At 48.4% G+C, this 23605-nt stretch overlaps 2 protein-coding genes across 3 annotated transcripts; one reads left to right on the forward strand and one right to left on the reverse strand.

Annotated features, from left to right (window-relative positions):
• The first annotated feature begins 1314 nt into the window (after nt 1-1314).
• On the forward strand, nt 1315-13725 carry LOC131486889 (T-cell surface glycoprotein CD3 epsilon chain). Its single transcript, XM_058686912.1, has 9 exons — nt 1315-1465; nt 1578-1690; nt 4100-4120; nt 6105-6122; nt 9456-9485; nt 9940-10158; nt 11444-11611; nt 12128-12174; nt 13053-13725. Exons 2-9 carry the CDS (start codon nt 1639-1641, stop codon nt 13107-13109), a joined length of 612 nt encoding a protein of 203 aa, XP_058542895.1. The 5' UTR covers nt 1315-1465; nt 1578-1638; the 3' UTR covers nt 13110-13725.
• Nucleotides 13726-20109: 6384 nt separating this feature from the next.
• On the reverse strand, nt 20110-23512 carry LOC131486887 (T-cell surface glycoprotein CD3 delta chain). Of its 2 annotated transcripts, XM_058686909.1 has the most exons (5): nt 23172-23479; nt 21405-21620; nt 20811-20942; nt 20485-20528; nt 20110-20264 (listed from the first exon to the last, which is right to left on the reverse strand). In XM_058686909.1, exons 1-5 carry the CDS (start codon nt 23224-23226, stop codon nt 20199-20201), a joined length of 513 nt encoding a protein of 170 aa, XP_058542892.1. In that variant the 5' UTR covers nt 23227-23479; the 3' UTR covers nt 20110-20198. The 2 variants fall into 2 exon arrangements, with proteins under 2 accessions (XP_058542892.1, XP_058542893.1); XM_058686910.1 differs by lacking the exon at nt 20811-20942 and having other exon boundaries at nt 23172-23512.
• Nucleotides 23513-23605: the final 93 nt, after the last annotated feature.

Below are 23605 nucleotides of genomic sequence, written 5' to 3' on the forward strand. Positions count from 1 at the left end.
ACTCTCTCAGTTACCAGCCTTCTGGACTTCTAGATTCTCACATGGGCCATTCTTCCTAACCCGAGCTTCAAACATGCCTGCTCCGTCTGGAGGAATACCTTAACCCGTCCTCCCCTCCGCCTGGTTCACTCTTACCGGGCCCATTGGATTTCTGCTTGGATGTCACGTCCTCAGGGACACCGTCGCTGCCCCCCAAACTGTATTAGGCTCCCCCCCCCCCTTATCATCCCCAGGGCACCTGTATATCCTCTTTCTTAGTATCAGTCTCCTGAAATCGTCCACTTAACATCCACAAGGACTGTTAACAGCTGTCATTACCAGGACCCGGCACATAACTACAGCCTAATAGATATTATATATTTGCAAAGTGAGTTTTGCCAACATGTCTTGTAGAGTCCCAGCTCTGTACTCTTCAACAGGTTAGGTAACCCGTCTGAGCCGCGGTGTGCTCAAGGATAAGATGGGGATAAAGCAATACCTACCTTGGAGGGTTGTTTTGGGCATTAAATGAGATGTGTTGGCAAAGCCCTGAGCACAGTGCCCGGCATAAAATGAGCATTTGATTTATGTAAGCTTAAAAATAAAGGCTGTATCAATCTGGCAGCAGCAGATTTTGAGACTCTCACCCTGGGCCCTTCCCAACACTGAATGTTGTGTTTTTAAATATTTTTGTAGGGGCACCAGAGCGGCTCAGTTGGTGAAGCGTCCAACTCTTGATTTCGACTCAGGTCATGATCTCACAGTGTGTGGGATCGAGCTTCGCGTCAGGCCCCGCACCCACAGTGCGGGGTCCGCTTGGGATTCTCTCTCTTCCTTCTCTCTCTGCCCCTCCCTCTCTCTTTATCTCTCTCAAAATCAATAAATAAACATTTAAAAAAATAAAATATTTTTGTCACTGTCATGGGCCAAAAAAAAAAAAAAACCACCAAAAACGGTTTTAAGCCAATTTGTAGTTCCAAGCCAGGTTTTGTCAATAAGACGTCTGCACCTTTGCTGTTCCATGGCAGACACACCATAAAGAAAGCAAGGGGGGCGGCACCTGGCTGGCTGAGTGGGTGGAGCATGCAACTTCTGATCTCAGGGTTGTAAGTTCAAGCCCCATGTTGGGGGTAGAGATTACTTTAAATCCTTTTTTTTTTTTTAAGCGCTTTCTTCCTTGTCACAGCTTATTTGGGGAGAGGGGGCATTTGAGAAGGGGGGGTCCCAATGCGGGACAAGGCCCCGGGCAGTTAAATTGCAGGTATTTTTTATTTCACCCCCAGGTTTTGCCAGAGTGCTCTTGCTTGTGCTATGGGAAGATGAAGATATGGGGCCCATCTCTCCCCAGCCAACCCAGGTGGCTGCCTCTGCCTCGAACGTTTCCAAGTGACGTAGAACCCCGCAGGCCCAGAGGCCCCTGCACACTTCCTGTGTGGGGTTGTCACTCGCCTCCCCTCCCAGCCTTGGGTGCCTGCTTCAGAAAATGGTGAGTCTCCCCCTAACAAGGCCGCCTGTATCATCCCGGCATTGGGAACAATGGCCTCAGGGTCCTCACCTGCAGCAGGGGGGTTGAACAAGTCCTCCGGTTTCTTTTTCAGAAGTGCTGAGCCACCAGCCTCCACCATCTTAGGTAGAATTCAGGGTCCATCCGGTGAGAGAATGATGCCATCGGGAAGCCTCTGGAGAGTTCTGGGACTCTGTCTCCTGTCAGGTAAGTAGGATGAAATGAGAAAGGGTTGTATTTCTCCAGGCTGTGGGAAGGCCCACAGCCTCCCTTGGTGATGCCCAGTGGTACCAAGGGAGCCTCATTTACCAGAAGGTATAAGGAACTATTTGCGCTATGTTAGGCTAGGGATCCAAGACGGCAGGCTGACGAACGAGATATGGGACGGACGCATGGGCCACCACTCAGGGAACATTTGGGATCGTAGCTATTGAAAACAAAGAAGTCTCTCTGCCTCCAAGGATAGGCTTGTTCATCAGTGAACTACCCAGCCTTTAAGAACTAACACAAAAGAGATGAGAAGAGCAGAGAGCTGAACCTGAACCGTGGCGGGGGTTCGGGGGGGGGGGGTACAGCAAGGTTGGTCTCTGAGACAAAACATACCTCATAATTTTCAGTCCTTTTCAGGTGACTAAGAACTTTCGATTAATTGAGTCCTTTTTGAAGCAAGGGAGAATATAGGCAGGTAAACGACCGAGAGCAATTCCACATCTCATAGGAGATAAGATTTAAAAAAAAAAAAAAAAAAAAAAAAAAAAGTTGCCATTTATTAAGTGCCAGAGACTGCCTAAAGAAAACTTTTTTTTTTTTAATTTTTTTTTTCAACGTTTTTTATTTATTTTTGGTACAGAGAGAGACAGAGCATGAACGGGGGAGGGGCAGAGAGAGAGGGAGACGCAGAATCGGAAACAGGCTCCAGGCTCCGAGCCATCGGCCCAGAGCCTGACGCGGGGCTCAAACTCACGGACCGCGAGATCGTGACCCGGCTGAAGTCGGACGCTTAACCGACTGCGCCACCCAGGCGCCCCAAGAAAACTTTTTTACATGCATCAACTAATTTAATTCTTAGCTTCATCTTGGAAGGCGAAGGTTACATCCCCTGTTTTGTAGATGAAGAAACTGGTGTGCAGAGATGTTACATAGCTTTGTTGAAAACCGCACAGCTAGTCAGTGCTAAAGCTGACCCGGGAAGCCAGGACTGTCTGTCTAGAAGGCCTGTGCCCTTCAAGGCTGCGTGATGCAAAATGGTTCACGATGGCTTTAGTTCAGAGGCCTAGAAAATGCTATCAGAGCTGGGGCTCCTATCTCAGAGCCACGGCCATGGTGTCTCTCCTTCCTGCTTCACTGTGAGTTTCTCAGGCTTGAACGCTCACACAAATCACCTGGGATTCTGGAGCTCCTGCTCCAGTAGGACCAGAGTGGGGATCGCCATTCTGCCTTCCGAGGAAGCTCTTGCGTTTATAAGTCTGCTGCCGGTCCCAGGAACACATTTGGAGTGTCAAGGGGCAGGACGTGACTCCTGCAAGGAGAGGTCAGGCATTTTCTTCAAGCCTTATAATATAAACGATGCTTTCTGGATGGGGGGGGGGGGGGGGGGGGATGGAAAGAGAGCGAGATGAAGTATCAAAGTCCCGGGCATCCCTAAAGATCTGGCATCACGAAAATGTGCCCAGTCGGCTCTGGGTGGGTGGAGGGGTCTCACTCGATGCAGAGGCTGTTGGTAAAAAAAAAAAAAGAGAGAGAGAGAGAGGCCCGGGTATATGGAGAACTTAAAGACAACACGAGGGGAGGCTGGTCATCGTAATGAATCCAGGTTATTGCTGAGTGAGGAGCCCAGTGGAAGTGTGACCAGGCTCTTCAACACACAGGCTCTAACGGAGGAGTAATTGAAGTTTCAAATATCTCCATCTCTGGCTCGAGCAGAAAACAGATGGAAAAACTGAACCATCAGACAAGCGGGAGCCAGAGACGGAACAAGAATCTCAACGCGCGTACCTAAACAAAAGCTTGTTTTTCTTCCACAGTCCGATTTTCAAAAACGGAGGCTAGGCTGCAAAATTCGTTTGCCATATCCCTGGTGGCCTGAAAAGGAGTCTCAACTTTTTCTTTTTTTTTTTTTTTTTTTTAAATTTTTTTTCAACGTTTTTTATTTATTTTTGGGACAGAGAGAGACAGAGCATGAACGGGTGAGGGGCAGAGAGAGAGGGAGACACAGAATCGGAAACAGGCTCCAGGCTCCGAGCCATCAGCCCAGAGCCTGACGCGGGGCTCGAACTCACGGACCGCGAGATCGTGACCTGGTTGAAGTCGGACGCTTAACCGACTGCGCCACCCAGGCGCCCCAAACTTTTTCTAACTCTTGGTCAAATATTGAGTGTTCATGTTTAACGCTAGATGCTTCTTCGCTTTGTTTCATCCCAATGGACCAGGAACTGGACACTGGTCCGTACCCAGCAGTTCATGTCACTTATCTGGGGTACAGGTATGACTCTGGTCCAGGGGTGGTTCCGACATGGCCAAACTAGACCACATTACTCGTTCTGCTTGGAATTTCAGGCACCCACAACATTGACTAACTCTTTTTTTTTTTTTTTTTTTTCCTTATTTGTTTTCTAGTTGGCGCTTGGGGGCAGGAAGGTAAGAATATGCTTTCTTTCCTTGTTATGCAATCAGCCCAGCAGTCTTTGTTTTTATGAGTGGAGCTTTTGCTAGACCCCACCCCCACCCCCTCACTTCTCCCCCCCCTCCCCCCCCCTCCCCCCACAGAGCTTCCACAGAGACCTATTAAAGGAGTTTTTACTATCTGGTCAGTCCAGAGGTAGTTACAGCAAGAGGAAAGGAACAGAGATCCCAGGAAAAATGAGTTTTAGGTTTTTTTTTTTAAATTTTTTTAACATTTATTTATTTTTGAGAGACAGAGACAGAGAGAGACAGAGCACAAGCAGGGGAGGGGCAGGGAGAGAGACACACACGCAGAATCCAAAGCAGGCTCCAGGCTCCAAGCTGTCAGCACAGAGCCCAACGCGGGGCTCGAACCCACGAACTGTGAGATCTGACCTGAGCTGAAATCAACGTTTTAACCGACTGAGCCACCCAGACGCCCCAATGGTAACTATTTGAAAGAAAAAACTTGGAACTGTTCAGGTTGAAAGTGCTGAAAGTTTTCATTTGTTTGCACTTCATATTTGATGTGGAATCTTGTAGAGGATAGGAACGTATACACGGGCATGCGGCGAATAAGCCTCTGGGTGCAGGTTTAGAGTCACGTGTCCAAATGCTCTGAATGTGTGTGTGCATGTGCGTTCCTGTGTGCACACGCGTGTGAGCACGCCTGGCCGGGACTTATTTCCCAATCACAGCGGTAGAGTCAGGAATGTCCCAATATCGGAAGCCTTTCAATCGGAAGTTCAATCAGCTCCTCCGAGCTGCGTGAAGCAATTTTGGGTTAAAAGGAGGCCACTGCGCCTGTCTACATTCCATGACACTGCCTCTTTTGTATTATTTTTAGAACACTGTCTTTCTTTTTTTCCCATGCAGTATGCTTTAATGTTACCTTATTTCTTTTTGATTTTTCAATGTTTATTTTTGAGAGAGAGAGACAGACAGCATGAGCAGGGGAGGGGCAGAGAGAGAGGGAGACACAGCATCCAAGGCAGGCTCCAGGTTCTGAGCTGTCGGCCCAGAGCCCGAGGCGGGGCTGGAACTCACGAACCGTGAGATCATGACCTGAGCCAGAGTTGGACGCTTAACGGACTGAGCCACGCAGGCGCCCCTAACGTTACCTTCTTGACAGATGGAGCACGTCGAAAGCACTGACATGCTTCGGGATAACTAATCTCTTCTGCATGCCGTTGCCATTTACAGTTGATTTTCTTTCTCATCGATTTATGTGCAATGCAGAGCTTCATTTTCTTCCCCAGCTTTATTGAGATATAATTGACGTATAGCACAATGTAAGTTTAAGGTGTATGATGTAATGACTTGCTATTGCAAAATGACTACTTAGGATCTATTTTTGTAAATCGCCATCAGTTGTTTAATGTAGGAGGTAGGGCCCAAAACAACTTTTCCTATACAGCCATGAAGAATTTGGAGATCCGCTGTTCTCTTTCTTTCTTTCTTTCTTTCTTTCTGGAAAATTACATTTTAATACCATAGAGAATTTTTTTTTTTAATGTTTATTTTTGAGAGAGAGACAGAGACGGAGTGTGAGTGGGGGAAGGGCAGAGAGAGAGAGAGACACAGAATCCGAAGCAGGCTCCAGGCTCCATGCTGTCAGCACAGAGCCCGACGCGGGGCTAGAGCTCACGGACTGTGAGATCATGACCTGAGCCGAAGTCGGACGCTTAACCGACTGAGCCATTCAGGTGCTCCAATAGAGAATTTGAAAGATGAATATAAACTTGTCCATAATCATTTCACCAGTCATCAACATGACTGACCTGTTGACGCAGTCCAAGGATGCATTTCTTTTTCCTTTTCTTTTTCTTTTCTTTTTGTTTGAGTAGAGTTGACACACAGTGTTACATTAGTACCAGAAGGTCCTAACCCAGGGGAACAGGGTCTGTTCTTGGTAGCTGATACAAGGGTAGCTAACAATTGCTTATCATTTCCTTTTCAGACAATGACGACCCTTCAGGTAAGAGGATTTTCACTCTACACGACCTCTTTTCAAACGTGAGACAAAAAGGTATTGAGGACAATCATATTAATAATGAGAACTACTAGACGAAAAACAACAATGGTCTACCAGTAGGATCTATCGGGGATGGGCCTGTGTTTGTTGCTAACTGTCACGGATCCCTGAGCATACATTCTGGGAAGTGTGGATAGAAGCCACTGGGAGTTTCTGTATAAATCACAAATTCATTTTTTTATATTTTTTAATGTTTATTTCTTGTTTAAACGTGGTAATTTATTTTATGTGGCTGTTTAAATCCATGGCTTAAAAATGTTCAAAAGGCATTTTAATTTTTTTTTTAATGTTTATTAATTTTTGAGAGAGAGAGGGAGAGACAGTGAACAGGGGAAGAGCAGAGAGAGAGCGAGACAGAATCCAAAGCAGGCTCCAGGCTCCGAGCTGTCAGCACAGAGCCCCACGCGGGGCCCGAACCCACGAACCGTGAGATCCTGACCTGAGCCGAGGTCGGACATTTCACAGACTGAGCCCCCCAGGCGCCCCTCAAAAGGCCTCTCAAATTTAAAAAAAAAAAATTTTTTTTAATTAAAAAAAATTGGGGCGCCTGGGGGGCTCAGTCGGTTGAGCGTCCGACTTCAGCTCAGGTCACGATCTTGCGGTCTGTGAGTTCGAGCCCCGCGTCGGGCTCTGGGCCGATGGCCCGGAGCCCGGAGCCTGCTTCTGATTCTGTGTCTCCCTCTCTCTCTGCCCCTCCCCCGTTCATGCTCTGTCTCTCTCTGTCTCAAAAATAAATAAATGTTAAAAAAAAAAATTTTTTTTTAAATTAAAAATACATTTTTCTGACCTGGTGGTGGATAAGATCCCTTAAAATAGGCAAGTCAGCACACATTTATAAACCGTTCATGATACTACCACCTTACATAATTTTTAAATTCCAAAACACAAATATTCACTGTATAACATACTGCTGAGCAGTAAGATTAGTTTCCCTCTAATATATATACTTTGTTTGGATTCTTAATTTGTAGGGCCCTGCAAAGTTATTTAAACTGAACCAATAAAAACTACAAACTAGAGAGGTAAAAGGAGTTGAAATAGAACACTATTCACCTCTGAAACTAGTTTTAGAGTTGGTTTCTCCAGAGAGAATTTGTCAAATTTCTTACGCTAATCTGCATTAAAGTTTCTATTTCAACTCCAGTGTATAAACATATGTCCTATTTTTAAATCAATAGAGGTTACACTTAGCATAAAATAAACCACAGGTTGTCCCCCAGATTTCTTAAGAATGTTTCTGTCAGGCCCACAATAAATAAGAGAAATGAGGCTCGGGGTTTTTGTTTTTGGTTTTGGTTTTGGTTTTGGTTTGGTTTTGGGAAAAGGGGGTAGAAGGAATGGAATCCAAATACCTTTATTTAATCATTGTGTATCTAGGGGCTCCCGGGTGGTTCAGTCAGTTAAGCGTCCGACTTCGGCTCAGGTCATGATCTCATGGGTCGTGGGTTTGAGCCTTGCATCAGGCTCTGTGCTGACAGCTCAGAGCCTGGAGCCTGCTTTGGATTCTGTGTCTCCCTCTGTCTCTGCCCCTCCCCTTCTCATGCTCTGTCTCTGTCTCTCTCTCAAAAATAAACAAACCTGAAAAAAAAATGTGTACCTAGAATTAGTTTAGAACTGTAGACTTTTAAGTAGGGCAGATAGCCTGAGAGCCAGCAGATAATGTCTATTTATTTTTGAGAGAGAGAGAGAAAGACGGAGCACGAGGCAGGGAGGGGCAGAGAGGGAATCACAGATTCCAAAGCAGGCTCCAGGCTCCGAGCTGCCAGCACAGAGCCCGACATAGGGCTCGAACTCAAGAACCGTGAGATCACGCCCTGAGCCGAAGTCAGGTGCTTAACCGACTGAGCCACCCAGGCGCCCCTTTACATTTCTTTTTCAAACAAACACCAAGCAGAGTGAAATGTCTATTTACTTTTATTTTACGTATGATTTCTAGTTTATATAACATTTCTAAGAAATAGTTTTGAAAAATTATTTCTAAGTCCAAATAGTATCAACTATCTACGTCATTATACTCAAATCCCAACTATTAGCAGATAGACAAATCTGGAGAATGACTTGTTTACATCCCACATGATCTCAGCCAGAGAGCTGCCTGAGCAACTGAGTCAGAACTCAGTTCTGTTCTCCATTGTAGCAGGACCCCAAGAAGGAAAGGAAGAAAGTAACTAACATTTTTCTTAAGCATCTGCTATATGCCATTCATTTTCACCCTCATAATCCATTAACCACTCACAAATACCCTGTGAGGTTGGTGTTTTATCTCCATTTCACAGATGAATAAACTGAGGCTCAGAGAAGTTCAATGACTTGCCCTGGGTCACACAGCCTAAAGTAGATCTGAGATTCAAACACGGGGCTTCTGATTCAGTCCAACGCCCTGTCCCTAACAGCCTACTATAGCAGAAAGCCCCCAACAGAGAAAAAGCGGTCTCTGAGCACCTCTCCTCTCTTCCAGCTGCCACATCCAGGCTTCAGCATAACCTAGTGCCGCCCTGTGTCCCGGCCACAAACCTTCCAGAAAACAAAGAGGCGCCCCAGCCCCACCTCCCAGGACAACATGGCCTGCTGTGGGGAATGTGCCTGGGCCCCAAATTATATATACTAGCGGCTCTTCGTTGTCCACACCAATACTGCCTCCCTCTAACAAAAAATAACTGAGAGTTGATTATACTCAGGAGATAGTTCAAAACAAAGCCACCTTTTACGGGAGGAACCATTCCCTTAAAAGGAGTACAGTCCTTTACACAATTTAAAGGCAACAACAGGAAAGTGGTAGAGAATAAGAAAGCTGTTTGATCTCCTATGAGGGATTCTGTTCATCATAAGAGAGAACTTCTGAATGATGAAAAATAGGTAAGCCCAAGGATCAGTGGCTCAGAGATCTCCTGACGACGAGTGAAGGTCTTTATCTCTGAGAAGACCCTTTCGTGTCTAACCAGAATACGGTTCACGCCAATGCAGGAGAATGAGCTTGAAGACTGAGAATTTTTCACCTTTAGGGTTTTAAGACTTCCCGCACTCCCGTGGATCTGGATTTAGAAACGCGTGCCGGTATAACCTCAATCTGATGCATCCGAGCTACGTCTAGGAGCATACTTGGTGCGCTGAGTACACAACTTACCTTCAAGGCTTGGGGCTCACTAAAGGATGGGCCTTCTTTGGCGGTTCTGGGGGGATAGTTTCTAGCCCCACTTGAAAATCTGTGTCTACAACTGAAACTTAAGCCAAGGTTATTTTCTTACTGTGCTTTCTTTTTCTCATGTTCTGGTGAAGAGCCACCTCCACAGACATCTGCCTCCGCACGTAAGTTCAGCTGTCTTTCATGGGTGCCCTCAGGATGCCGGTGGGTGGCTAGAGGAGAAGGAATTGGTCGGGAGAGATTAACCCCAAGAACTCAGGTCCTTCCAGTATCACATTTCCAACTCCCGTTTTGGAAATATTCCCAAAGGGACTTTTTTCTAGACTTTCCTTTACTTCCATCCTCCCCTTTTCTGTCTGTCTGTGTCTCTCTCTCTCCCAAAAATAAACACTAAAAAAACTACAAAAAAAAAAAAAAAGGTTGTCCAGTTCCCCTTTGCCTTCAGATTCCCTCTTTCACGCCCTGTGGCCAGCAGACATCCCCTTTGACAAGAAAACCCAAGGCCTGGGTGACAAATGACCTTCTGTATCAGGTTGGTTCTTTGTGACTAATATGCCTTTGCCAAAATCTTACTGGTTTCTCCCTCCGATTTCCCTTCTCTCCTCTCCCATTTCCCAGGGTATAAAGTCTCCATTTCTGGAACCACGGTGGTGCTGACATGCCCTGAGGATTTGGGAAGTGAATCAATAAAATGGGAAAGAAATGGTGGCCTCTTGCCCAATGAATATGGAGAACAGCTATTTCTGGATGGTTTTTCAGAAATGGAAGACAGTGGTTATTATGCCTGCTATACAAGCAACTCGCTAGAGAAGAACTATCTCTACCTGAAAGCAAGAGGTAATATAGGACCATTAGAAAGGACCACTTCAAGAGTGTGTTCTCAATTATTTCCCCTAACTCAACTGACAGTCCCCTGGCATCTTTGTGTTTCTCTTACACTCAATCTGAGACTCTTAGGGGCCACACAGTGTCAGCGTTTTCTGAAATCTAGATTAAACACCAATGTGGGGTCATCTGGGTGAACTCAGCATTAGATCTAAAACAACAACTTCCCAAGAGACAGGATTGCATCGTTTGCATTCTATTGAATCCAGAATTATGGCTCATAGATATGGGTTCAGCTGATGCTTTATCCAGAGATAAATTCTTCAGAAAGATTCGCAAAGCCGCTACAAAAAAGTGTCAGGGCACTTGGGTGGCTCAGTCGGTTAAGCACCAATTCTTGATTTCGGCTCGTGGCATGATCTCATGGTTTGTGAGATCGAGCCCCAAGTCAGGATCTGCACTGACAGCTCAGAGCCTGCTTGAGATTCTCTCTGTCTCTCTCTCTCTCTCTCCCTCTCTCTCTTTCTCGGCCCCTCCCCCATTCATGCTCCCTCTCTCTCTCTCTCTTTCTTAAAAATAAGTAAACACTTATAAATAAATACACGAATAATAAAGCATCATAAACTAGGGCATAGTAATAACAGCTAACATTTTCTTTTTTTTTTTTAACTTTTTTTTTTTATTTATTTTTGAGAGAGGGAGAGACAGAGCATGAACAGGGGAGGGTCAGAGAGAGGGAGACACAGAATCCGAAACAGGCTCCAGGCTCCGAGGTGTCAGCACAGAGCCCGACGCGGGGCTCGAACTCACGGACCGCGAGATCATGACCTGAGCCGAAGTCGGCCGCTTAACCGACTGAGCCACCCAGGCGCCCCAACAGCTAACATTTTCTGAGCGCTTGTTAAGCTCCAAGGGCTGTATACCAAACACTTGCCAGGAACTTTTTTTTCATCTAGCCCTCTCAACAACAATACGAGTTAAGTACTATTTTATTCCCATTTTATACAAAAGGAAACAGAGCCTTTGAGAGTTGAAAACACTTCTCACAATCCTCACAGCTAGTAAGTTGCGCGGAGCTGGGACTTGAACCCAGGACTGTCTGACTCCAAGGCCTCTATCCATAACCGTCCTCCTTTGCTTGTTGTTACAAACTTTGGAAGGTCCCGCTCCGGCCACGGCAAGCGTGAGAGTAAGAAAGGGAAAATCGCCTTTATGGGTTCCTTGCTGGGGTCTACTGTTCTGTGTCTTCTTTTCCCGGTGATTTCTCTTCTTCTCCCCCTCCCCCTGTCCCCCACAGTGTGTCAGAACTGCATGGAGGTGAATCGGATGGCAGTGGCCGCGATCATCGTGGCTGATGTCTGTATCACTCTGGGGTTGCTGCTGCTGGTATATTATTGGAGCAAGAATAAAAAGGCCAGTTCCGTGACCATGATGCGAGGACCAGGTGCAGGCGGCAGGCCCAGGGGTAAGACCGCGGGCTTCAGTCGGAAAAGAGTCCCACCAAAGGGAAAGTCCAGCCGGGGTGGCAAGTCCACAGCCAGGTCAAGACAGCTCCTATAGAACATTCACCGTGTGGCCAGCATCTGGACGGAGGGGTTCACATCTCAGATCACTTCTCTTTCCCGTCCTAGAAAAGTACAAAAAGCTTATTAACAGGATGGCTTCCCCAAATGCCTGAGTGTTCTGGAGTAACCAGATTCCCCTCCCAGTCTGTGGGGACAGAGACTTTGGGATACTGGCGCCCGCCTTCTCCTTTCCCTTACCCATAGGAAAGGAAACATGAAAGGACTTTGAGCTGAGGAAAGTCATAAAATGATAGAGAGTGTGGGGGTCGTTAGAGATGGGATGAAAGGAAGCAAGAGAAAGAACGGCCAAGATGGAAAAAGAGGAGACAGAGACGAGAGAACAGATCTGGGTCTCGTTGCCACGAGATGGGTGTTCCCTCTAGAAACTAATCCTTCCCCCACCCCCTCCCCTGCAGGACAAAACAAGGAGAAACCACCACCTGTGCCCAATCCAGACTACGAGGTAACAAGGGACGGGGTGGGGGGAGCTTTCTAGGGGAGAAGGGGACAGGTGGGACCGTCTAGCTTGCCCTCCAGACCCTTCGAAGCCCCTCACTCAAAGCTCCAGGACAACCCGCCTTGTGCCCTCCTGTGCCTCCTTCGTGATGGAGCAGGGCCATTTCCAAGGCCGTGTGGCTTCTACAACCATGGCCTGGGGAGAGAAACAGCGCTCCTATTTCTGTGGCTGATTCGTTAGCACGGGGGAGACCACACCCGCACGTTCTAACGTGACACATTCGGGACTGATGTCCCACCTGCGCGCACCAGTACCGTCACACCCGTTGTTGAAATTTCAAAGTACTTCGCTGGTCAACAGCCCCAAGCTTCCTGCCCACCCTGCCCCAACCCACGTACCGCCAGACCTCGCAGCCTCTCCCCCACCAGACTGCCTCCCGATCAGACAGCTAGAGAATTAATGTCTGGCGTGGGAGACCCCCAGCAGGACCGTTCCGACCGGTGGGTGGGTGTGCACACCACCAATTGCTAAATATTTGGAATAGCACACCTGGACAAGCTCGACAAATATTTATTTATCGAGCAGCAGCCAAGCATGTGCTATATTCGCTGTCGTATGTGTGAGTGACTTCACTGAATTCCGACAAATGCCCTGAGAGGTGGGTCTTTAGAGTCCCATTTTCGAGATGGGAAAGCTGAGGTTTACGGAAGGCGGCAAGTCTGTTACGAGTGGGTGCCTGGTCCAGGTGAGAACTTGAGCCCGCCTCCTGACTCCTAGTCCAAGAGTCTTTCCATTGCACTAAAGCTAGATCTTCAGGGGCCCTTCTTTCTGAGGAACTACCTCCTGCCACCCTGCTGACTACCACCTCTCTATTCCACCCCCAGCCCATCCGGAAAGGCCAGCAGGATCTGTATTCTGGCCTGAATCAGAGAGGCATCTGACAGCTCTTGAGGACGCTGCCTCCCACAGCCCCAGGTCTGGCTTCTTTGGGGCCTGCTGTTCCCTGTACCCTGAGTAAATCTTGGACCCCAGAAGAGAACGGCTCCTCTGCCTTCTGGAGAGCTCACACCCTGCAGCCTTCTCGCCAGCTCCTTCCATCCTGCCTTCTCTGTTGGCGCTCAGTCCTAGAATAGCACAGGCACTATTCACTATTGTGAAACATCATGGCTACCCTCCCCCTCACCTGGACGGCCCCTTGTCTGGGTATTTATTTCTGTTATTCCCACCCCCACCATCACCAGTTCCTTCCTACCCTGCAGGAGAGCCCCCTTCTCCCTTCGCTTCCCCCCTTTCCTGCACAGAAGTTGCCCCCATCCCTAACTATTCCATCTACCTTTCCATTTTCCCAGCTCTGTCTTCGGTGACCCTTTGTGGGGATGGACCGGGTAACTTTGGCAGAGGTCCTGCCCCGTTCGCAGACCCTGGCCCCGAACCAGCCCTCTGGGCCCTCCCCCACGTCTTCCCCGCAGGCCCCTGGATGGTCATTTGCATCTTCGTGAATGCGCTAGGCTCCCTGTCAGCTGAGAGAGAAAAGAAATAAAGTGTATTTGGCTGAAAGAGTTTCTGTCCCTCTTTTCTGGGAGGCCCTCCGAGCCTGCCTTGTTTCCTCAGGTCCTCCCTCCCTTTGACTAAATTCCCAGCTATGATCTCAAATGCATGTGGGTGGGGGCATCATCTGACCCTGTCTTTGGAGAGGGCGTTAGGGAAGAAATAAACAAGAGAACGGGAAAGAAGGGAAAAGATAGTCCCCTGACTAACTTCTCTTGGAGAAAAACATCAAGGATGGCAGAGAGTGGCTGATGGGCCCCGATTGGAGTGGCCAGTTCAGAAAACGGAGGGACAGAGCATAAGCCTTCAAAGGCAGGAGAAAGCGGCGGATGGGCAGTGTGAGGTGTAAGGGGCTGGGGACCCCGATTTCCACAAGCTGCCTGGGAGAGGAAGCCAGGGCTGAGCCCGGCCCACGGGGAAGGATGTGCTGTGGAGCAAGCAGGCACCCCTCCCTTCACCTTTTGAGCCAGCAGCCAGAAGGCAGCTGCTGTGGTTTGTCTCAGCAGGATGTGGGCTGGGGGGCCCAGTGGGAGGCCTCGCCCTGACCCAGCGCCCAGCGCTCCGTCTACACCCGGCAGAGCCTGGAGCTGTGACAAGCCCCAGCGGGCCCCCTTCTCCCTCTCTGCGCTCAGAAACCTCCCTGCTCACCACAGGGCTATTTCTGCGTGTGGCCGTGACCGAAAAGGCCATTCGCGGTTAGCAGCCTGCCACATGGCGTGCACACTCAGCCTCGGCCGGCTCGTTGGGACCGTGTTATGTGTCGGTCCCTGTTAAAGCGACGGTTCTTTGCCTCTTCACACTCAACACGCAGGCTCACCAGGAGACTCTGTGATGCTGACCATGCCTAGCTGCTGATCAGCAACCTGGCCCTTCTGTCCCTTGATGACGGACACAGGGAGGTATGGCTCGGCGATAGTAGCTCATGTCTGGTGAACGTTGACTATGCTCTAGAAATCGCCCTTAGCGCCTTCCACGCGTAATCTCATTTTTAATCCTTTCGACAACCCAACGAGGCAGTTAAGACAGAGGTTGCCCTAATGGGGTCAGGGGACTCGGAGAGGTTATTTACTGAAGTTGCACGGCTAGTGAGGGACAGCGCTGGAATCAGCAGCCGGGACTGTCCAACTCCAACGCTCTGAGCAGCTCCGTGTGCCGGCTGTGACCATAGAAAAGTGCTCGGCTTAAGAGCTCTGTATTTAATCCTTTAGGTACTTCTTCAGCGACTGCTTTTCTCACCACTCGTGTGGCAGACCAGCACTGTGCTGAGCGCTAAGGGGGTGCAAACAAACAGTTTTTGCCTTCAAGGAGCTTGCGATCATAGAAGGGTGGCCAAGAATGCAGAAGGTTGAACACCAACAGAAAAACAAGTGAGATTAAGCGGCCGTGAGGGCTGCGGACGGTGTTCCCGGGAGAAGCCGGGAGAGCTGCTGTGGTAGGGAGAGAGCAACACAGAGAAGAGACCTCGCCTGGGCCTTGAAGGGAAGGATGGGTAGAGCTTGAAGACAGAGCAGAAGGCACTCCACTCACTGACGATGAAACAGGTAACCTGGTAAGTAAGCTGTTAGCTATTAAATACGTTGAACTTATATAGTGAAAAACCTTTCCACAGGGGCACCTGGGTGGCTAGATCAGTTGAGCATCCGACTCTTGATTTCGGCTCAGCTCATGATCTCATGATTATGAGATCGAGCCCCACTTCAGGCTCCATGCCAAGCATGGAGCCTGCTTGGGATTCTTTCTCTCTCCCTCTCTCTCTGCCCCTCCCTGGCTCATGATGTGTGTGTGTGTGTGTGTGTGTGTGTGTGTCTCAAAATAAACAAACATTAAAAAAAGAAAAAAAAAAAAAACTCTCCACAAAGAAAACTCCAGACCAAGAAGACTTCATTAGTGAAATCTACCGAACATTGAAGGAAAAAATAATACCAATTCTATACAAACTCTTCCAGAAAATTGAAGAGGGAATACTTACGGCTCACTCTATGGAGACCAAACTCATCCTGCGTGTGGTTAATTTTATGTGTCAACCTGGCTCAGATATTTGGTCAAACAGACCTGGATATTGTGGTGAAGGTATATGCGGGGATTTATATTTAAATCAGCAGATTCTGAGTAAAGCTGGTTATCCTTCATAGTGTGGGTGGGTGAACCTCATCCAATCAGTTGAAGGTCTTACAGAAAAAGCAGACTGAGGTCCCCTGAGGAAGAGAGAAGTTGCCATCTCCAGACTGCCTTTGGACTCAAGCTGCAACATCAACTCTTCCCTGGGTCCTCGGCCTCCTGGTTTACTGCCAGCTTTGGACTTGCCAACCTTCGCAATCAAATGAGCCAGTTCCTTAAAATAAATCCCCCTCTCTGTCTCTTTGGTCTTCCCTCTGTTCCTTTTCTCTATTCCATCTCCTACATACACATCCTGTTGGTTCTGTTTCTCTGGAGAAACTTAATGCCAAATGCTGATATCAAAACCAGGCAAAGACACTACAAGAAAAACAAAAAAAGCCAGCAGACCAATATCCCCTTTGAACAAATGCAAGAATTATTCACTAAGTTTTAACAAATTTAATCTAATAATATATAAAAAGAAGAGGGGAGCCTGGCTGGCTCAGTTGGTAGAGCATGCGACTCTTGATCTCGGGGTCATGAGCTTGAGCCCCATGCTGGATGTAGAGATTACTAAAAAATAAAATACATAAATTCAAAAAATAAACCAACCAACCAACCTATGGCCAATATCATACTTAATGATGAAAGACAATGTTTCCCCCTAAAATCACACATAAGGCAAGAATGTCCTCACTCCGCGTCTATTCAACATGGTACTTGAGGTAGCCAACGCAATAGGCCAAGAAACAGAAGTAAAATACATCCAGTTTAGAAATTGAATAGTTAAACGGTCCTTATTCATAAACACCACGATCATCTGTGTGGAAATTCTGATGAACTTTACAAAAAAAAAAAAAAAAAAAAAGAAGTTACTAGAATTAATACTCGATCTTAGGAAGTTTTCAGGGTACAGGATCAGTATACGAAAACAACTGTATTTCTAGATTCTATCGGTGAACAATTGGAAATTGAGATTTTAAAAGTGCCATATACAATAGCGTCAAAAAATATAAAATACTTAGGGGGTAAATCTGACAAAAGACGTGTTTGTGTATTGGAAGAGTCAGTATCATTAAGAAGTCAATTCTCCCCAAGTTGATCTGTAAATTCAACATGATCCAGATCAAAACCCCAGCAGGTGTTCTGTAGTAACTGAGAAGGTAATTCACATGGGACTACAGAGGACCTCGAATAGCCAGATTACTTTCTTTCAAAGTTGCATCTCAGAGGTGGCTCAGTGGGTTAAGGGTCGAACTTTGGCTCAGGTCATAGTCTCATGGTTCATGAGTTTGAGCTCCACATGGGGCTCCACACGGACAGTGCGGATCCTGTTTGGGATTCTCTCTCTCTCTCTCTCTCTCTCTCTCTGCCCCTCTCCTACTTGCTCCCACGTGCAAAGTAAATAAGTAAACTTAAAAAAAAAAAAGTTGCATCTCAGCCATTCCACTCTTGAGTATTTGTCCAACAGAAATAGAAGCGTATGAGGGGTGCCTGGGTGGCTCAGTCAGTTAAGCGTCTGACTTTGGCTCAGGTCATGATCTCACAATTTGTGGGTCTGAGCCCCACATCAGGCTCTGTGCTGACAGCTCAGAGCCTGGAGCCTGCTTCAGATTCTCCCTCTCTCTCTATCCCTCCCCCATTCACTTTGTCTCTCTCTCATTCTCTCTCTCTCTCTCTCAGAAATAAATGAACATTAAAATTTTTTTTAAAAGGAAATAAAATCATATAGACCACACAATAACTTCTATGGTGACTGGTCATCGTAGCTTTATTTGTAATAGCCCAAACCAGGAAATAACCCAAAAGACTATCAGCAAGTGAATGGATGAACAGGCTGTGGTATATCCATACAATGGAATACTACTGGACAGTAAAAAGCAGTAAACTATTGATTGACGCACCAAGATGTATGAATTTCAAAATAATTATGCTCAAGTGTAAGAAGCCAGACCAAAAAAGGGTACATGTTACATTATTACACTCCTATATAAATCTCAAAAAACAAAAACTAATCTATGATGACAGAAAGCAGATCAGCGGTTGCCTGGAGGGTGGAGGGATAAGGAGAGAAAGGAGGGAGGGATTGCATGCAAAGGGGCACAAGGAAACTGTTCACGTTGTTGGATATGTTCATTACCTCGCCTGTGGTGTTGTATCACAAGTGCATACATATGTCAAAATATCAAACTTTACGCTTTATTTTTTTTCAACGTTTTTTTATTTATTTATTTTTTTTGGGACAGAGAGAGACAGAGCATGAACGGGGGAGGGGCAGAGAGAGAGAGGGAGACACAGAATCGGAAACAGGCTCCAGGCTCCGAGCCATCAGCCCAGAGCCTGACGCGGGGCTCGAACTCACGGACCGTGAGATCGTGACCTGGCTGAAGTCGGACGCTTAACCGACTGCGCCACCCAGGCGCCCCAAACTTTACGCTTTAAATACATGCAGGTTTTTCATGTCGGTTTACCTCAGTAAAGCTATTTTTTCAAAGCACCAAAAAGAGAACCAAAGGGACACAAGTTTCCAGGAGGGCTCAGGTGGAGGGCAGGTTTGTCAACCGTGGCTTCACACTGAAGTCACCTTAAGCCGTTTTTAAAGTCCTGATGCCTTAGCCCAAGATAATCAGAATCTTTGGAGATTCCAAAGTGCAGAGGAGTCCCAAGCGCACCCAATGTTGAGGACTGGAGAGAGGTATAGGGGGATGTAGGAGCATACGAGGAATACAAGAGAAGTGTGCAGGGCATGGGAAGGGTACAAGCCTTGGTGCTGTAGAAGCCATGGTTAAGTTGCCCAAGGCGGAGGGAACCCAATGTGAAAGCAGGAGGCAGGTTTCAGAGGACTACGGGAGTAGGGATAGAAAGGGTAGAAATAAACTGTAACCATGATCCAAGCATGTGTAAATTACAAGTTCACAAGTTCAATGTGTAAATTACAAGTTCATTCTGTCGCTAACTTCTGTCGCTAATAGAATTAACATCCGCGTATAGCTCGAGAAGATAGTGGGCAGAATCATACAGATCCCTGGCTGTGTGGTTGTTAATTCTTTCCTCCTTTGGAAACCCTGGTCTGGGGAACTCCCACTCTTATTAAATTGTCCTGAAGTCCTTCCAATTACTCTAACTCAGAGAACAAAAGGGAAGGGTTGCCCTTATGGTGGACAGGAATGAGCATAAGGGCCTCAAAAGAGTCAGTGGCCTCAGCTCTTCCTCTAGAGACTCTCTGTACTGGAGGTGCTTCAGAATCACCTGGGGGCCACGTTCCGAGAGGGGGGCCCGAGTGCCTATTTTTTTTTTTTTTACATTTATTTATTTTTGAAAGACAGAGTGAGACAAAGTGAGAGTGGGGAAGAGGCAGAGAGAGAGGAAGACGCAGGATCGGAAGCAGGCTCCAGGCTCCGAGCTGTCACCACAGAGCCCGACGCCGGGCTCGAACCGACAGACCGTGAGACCATGACCTGAGTCAAAGTCGGACGCTCAACCGACGGAGCCACCCAGGCGCCCCATCGAGCGTCTATACTTTTAATAAATCTCTCAGGCTCCCAAGGTTTCAGAATCTCTCAGGCTCACCACTAACCACTAGCTGAAGATGACATGTATTGAAAACATCCCTGGCCCCTGTCCGCTCTCAAATTCCAGCTTTCCGGGTGGTTGAAGAGGAATAACGCATTTGGATTGCTGATGAGCTTCTGATGTTACTTTGTGATGCAGAAGGCAGGGGTGGGACGGGGACAGGTTCTGAGAAGAGGAAGGTGAATGGTATCTTCTATACAGGAGGAAAGAAAGGGTCCTGAGCAGACGTATGTAGAAACCTCCTCGCAGCCAGTGGCTACCACTCCACAGGGGCCATAAAGCCAGGGCCAGCCCCCCTTGGCAGAAGTGGGACTTTGCCACACACGCCCTCCACATCTTGATAAGAAACGGTCTCCTGGGCCCTTGATGTTCCCACCTCCTCTGCTTACGATGTCATGGAAACTTCTGTGTGGCTGGGTCTCTAAACATAGCAGCCCGCCCTCGGCTGTGGTGAGAAAGCCAAAGCCTTTAAGGGGTTGCACTAGGGGGCCGGAGGCAACAAGTAGCCGAGGCAGTGTGATGGAGCCCTGCACCCAGGGAGCCCACCGGGCAGCAAGCACCAGTGGGCCAGATGGGGGTGGGAAAGTGCCCGTCACACGGTCCGTCTGGGGCAGAGGAATGCAAGCAGTGAAGGACACAGGTGGCCAGGGAGGGCAAGGGCCCATCTGAGGCAGGACAACTCCCGTGCCTTGCCCGGCAGTCTTGAAAAGTCCAGGCACCTGCTGAGGGAGAGAAGACATCTTTATTGGCTGAACAAGGAAAGGAGGTGCAGTCGATGTAGCTGATACTCCTATAAGCCACCGGTCTCCGGTTCACTTCTTCCGAGGCCAGTTTTCACCAAGATGACTGTACTGAGCATCATTCCGATCTCGCAGGGGCTAGGAGGTGAGAAGGGGGAACAGTGAGGCGGGCAGAGTCAGGATTCTCCCAGAGAGGACCCCAGCAGACCCCAGAGATGAGAGCTCCTGCCTGAGTTTTCCAGCCCCCACATCCCCTCTGATGAGTTCCCCACCAGGACCCTTCATCCATTCACCTCCATTCATGTCCCCTCCCGTGCCCCCCACCCCCCATTCATGGCTCCTCCCCCTCAGGGCTCACCTGATAGAGCTGGTCATTTCCCAGGAGAGCTTGAGTGTCAGCGGCTAGAAGAACCAGGGAAAAAGAGTCATCAGGGGCCTAGGAGGATGGGACAGTGAAACCCCACGCTCTGCAGGACAACCGCAGCTGGTGGCATCCTCAGAAGTCCGCGTGAGCGAGATGGGCACAGGTCTTCCCAGAACCAGGTTTAGGAGTCACTGGGAGATTGCAAGAGCGGCTCCCAGGTGAGACACAACCCACTGCCAGCCCCATGCTTCGCAGGGGCATACTCACACCCACGACATAAGCGTGCACACACGCACACACACTTCGTCCCGTCCACTTACCCTTAGAGAGCCTTCCGGTCTCATATCCCGCAAAGCAATAGACCCCCAAAGCGAGGAGAAGAGTGGCAATTATGTCCGTGATGATGATGCCGGCCAGGGTGCCTGAGTCCAGTTCCACACAGTTCTGACACACTGAGGGGGAAGGGGAGCCTTCAAGACCAGGGAAGCATCTCTGCCTCCCTAGGGCGGCCCCGGGATCTCTCACACCAAGACCCAAACGTCAGTAAGACCCTTGGAGAAAGGCCTGCTGATGCCCTGGCTACATCCACCTGTGCCCTTTATCCCCAGAAATCCCTGAGAAGAGCCAAGAAGTAATGTCAGCTTTGTAGGAATGTAAACAAGGCGGTGGGCCAAACCTTTCTCCCGACGAAACTTCTACTGCTCGAGTCACAAGCCCCTACTGTTTTGTTTTGTTTTTCCACCAGCTAAGCTCTTTCTCACTCCGAGGGCTCCAAAGCCTGGCTTATACCATTACAAGAGTAACCCCAGTTTGTTTGGAGAACAGATTGGTCCACTATAGTCCCCTCTGGCTCTGAAGTTCTCATAGCCAGAGGTCCCACCCATTTCAACCCCAAGGATCCAGAAGGCACATACTTCGATAATATATTTGCGTGTAAGGTATCTTGTCTTGTTCGTCTGGCCTCTTGCACGTATACACTCCTCGTGGGTCCAGGATGCGTTTTCCCAGGTCCAGATTTGTATCGTTGCGAAATAGCGTTCCCATCGTTCCCTCCATCCATATGATGCTGGTGTTACAACTCAGCAACACCTTGTCCTCCAGTTCCTCCACGGATATCTTGTAGGGACTCACTTGGGTGGGGGGGGGGGGTGGAAATACCATGATTCGAGTCAGCTGTTTGATCTCCAGCAGATGCCTGATTCTGCTGAGGCTTATACTTAAAAAGGACCACTTTCGGGGCACCTGGGTGGTTCAGCTGGTTGAGCCTTTGATTTTGGCTCAGGTCATGATCGCGCAGTTCGGGAGTTCGAGCCCTGCCTGGCTCTCTGCTGTCCGCGCAGAGCCTGCTTCAGACCCTCTGTCCACCGCCCCCACATCTCCCCCAGTCACACTCTCTCAAAAATAGATAAACATTAAAAATAAATAAATAAAAGGAAGTCGGAGGGGAGCGTAGGATGCGGAAGCATCCGAGAAACATGAAAGGCAGAAGAGCGTTCCTCAGCTGAAGATGTCTACATTTGTTCCCCAACAAAACTTCTAGAATTACAAGGAACAAATAGGGGACAAGTAGAAGTCCACCTGGGGGAGGGGAGAAGCTAGTATGAATTACCAGCCCAGTGATCCAGAAGGAGACCCGGGGCAAATGCCATGTGAAGATTTTTAGGTTTTCTACCCTTGCTGAGGGGGAGGGGAACAGAAAAACAGTTTTATCAAATTCGTTCGTGGGGCTCCATGCAAGTCAAGTCTTGTAGGGAGTTTAAAGGCTGGAGGCGTATGTTCAGTGTCTTTCTAGATCCCCTGAATTGCTTTGACTGAGAGCATGTCCACAGCCCACAGAGGCCCTAGAATCTGTATCTCCAATCCCCGGGGAAAGTGGAATCCAGATTTTTCCCTGAACTTCATATTCAGGTACCCGTTTGAATACAAGAGCATCCTCAAGAAAATCCCCCAAAAGAGCTGTTTCTCATGCCTCTCAAGCAGGCCAGGATGATACATGCGTGTACACTCGCTCAGGGAGATACAGGCACGTCAGATGCTTCACATCCTACAGTCAGTCGTGTCTCCCACGGGGAACCTGTTTCCAGTGGAAATCCTGGATGTCCCAAAGCGTTAGTCCCAGTTTGCCTGAGGCTGAGACGGTTTCTGGAACAAGGGACTATCGGTTTTAAAACCAGGCAAACAAATGAGTTGATGAGCCTACCTCCCTAAATCTGCCCTCCTTCCTGTTCAACCTAAAGCTAACTTTCTCTTTAACTTTCCCCTGAATGCTGGGTCATGCATGGCTCTTGGTGGTGACAAATGATGGCCAAATGAGTAAGAGCCCTAGACCCCAGAGACCCTCTGCCCTGGAAGGAATAGTGCTCCCTTACCAGCCCAGGCTCAGACCCCTGCAGACCACAACATTTCCTGCAGAGATCTCTGGCCTAAGGCCTTTAAAAAGACATTCAAGGGCAACCTGCATGCCTACCTAGAGTCCGTCAAAGCCAAGAACCTGTCTCCCAAACCCAAGCCCTGGGCTGTATCCCAGCCCTGCTCCCCTGACAGCTCTGCCTTGTGATTTGAAGCTAGCATTGAGGACTTTCAAGTGGAGCTCCCTCCAGGTGGTAATGTCCCTCTCCAAGGGAGGGACGTTCTCCAACGTCCCTTCCCCAAGATGCCCCCACCACCTGGAGAAGCCTTACCTTGGGAGAGAAGGACAGACAGTGTCAGGCCGGCCAGAAAACTGGAGTGTTCCATTTTCCGGCAGAATTCATTCAGCAGACAGCCCCGGGTCTCAGAATGAGCGGCCAGGGTGAGAGAGGATGCCCTCCCCCAACCGACTCACGGGTACCCGGAAAAAGTAAAGGGGTGGGGGAGGAACTAGAAAACGCCTATTTCTCTGCTCTCTGCCGTTGGTGATGGGAAACTGTCAGGGTAGGGGTAGACTGGGGGTGGGGTAGGAAAGAAGCAGGTGCGAATTGCTCTTTCTGCAAGCAGTGAGCTTGGAGGTGAGGTGGGAGGGAGAGTAGAGACTATGAAAAAGGTTGTCTAGGCCTCCAGGAAGTAAAAGGAGGTTTAGAATGTTCTTTCCTGCGTCACTGGTGAAAAACGATAATTGCAGAATTTCTGTCGACAG

This window comes from Neofelis nebulosa, chromosome 10, assembly GCF_028018385.1.
Source record: "Neofelis nebulosa isolate mNeoNeb1 chromosome 10, mNeoNeb1.pri, whole genome shotgun sequence".
Lineage (NCBI taxonomy): Eukaryota > Metazoa > Chordata > Mammalia > Carnivora > Felidae > Neofelis > Neofelis nebulosa.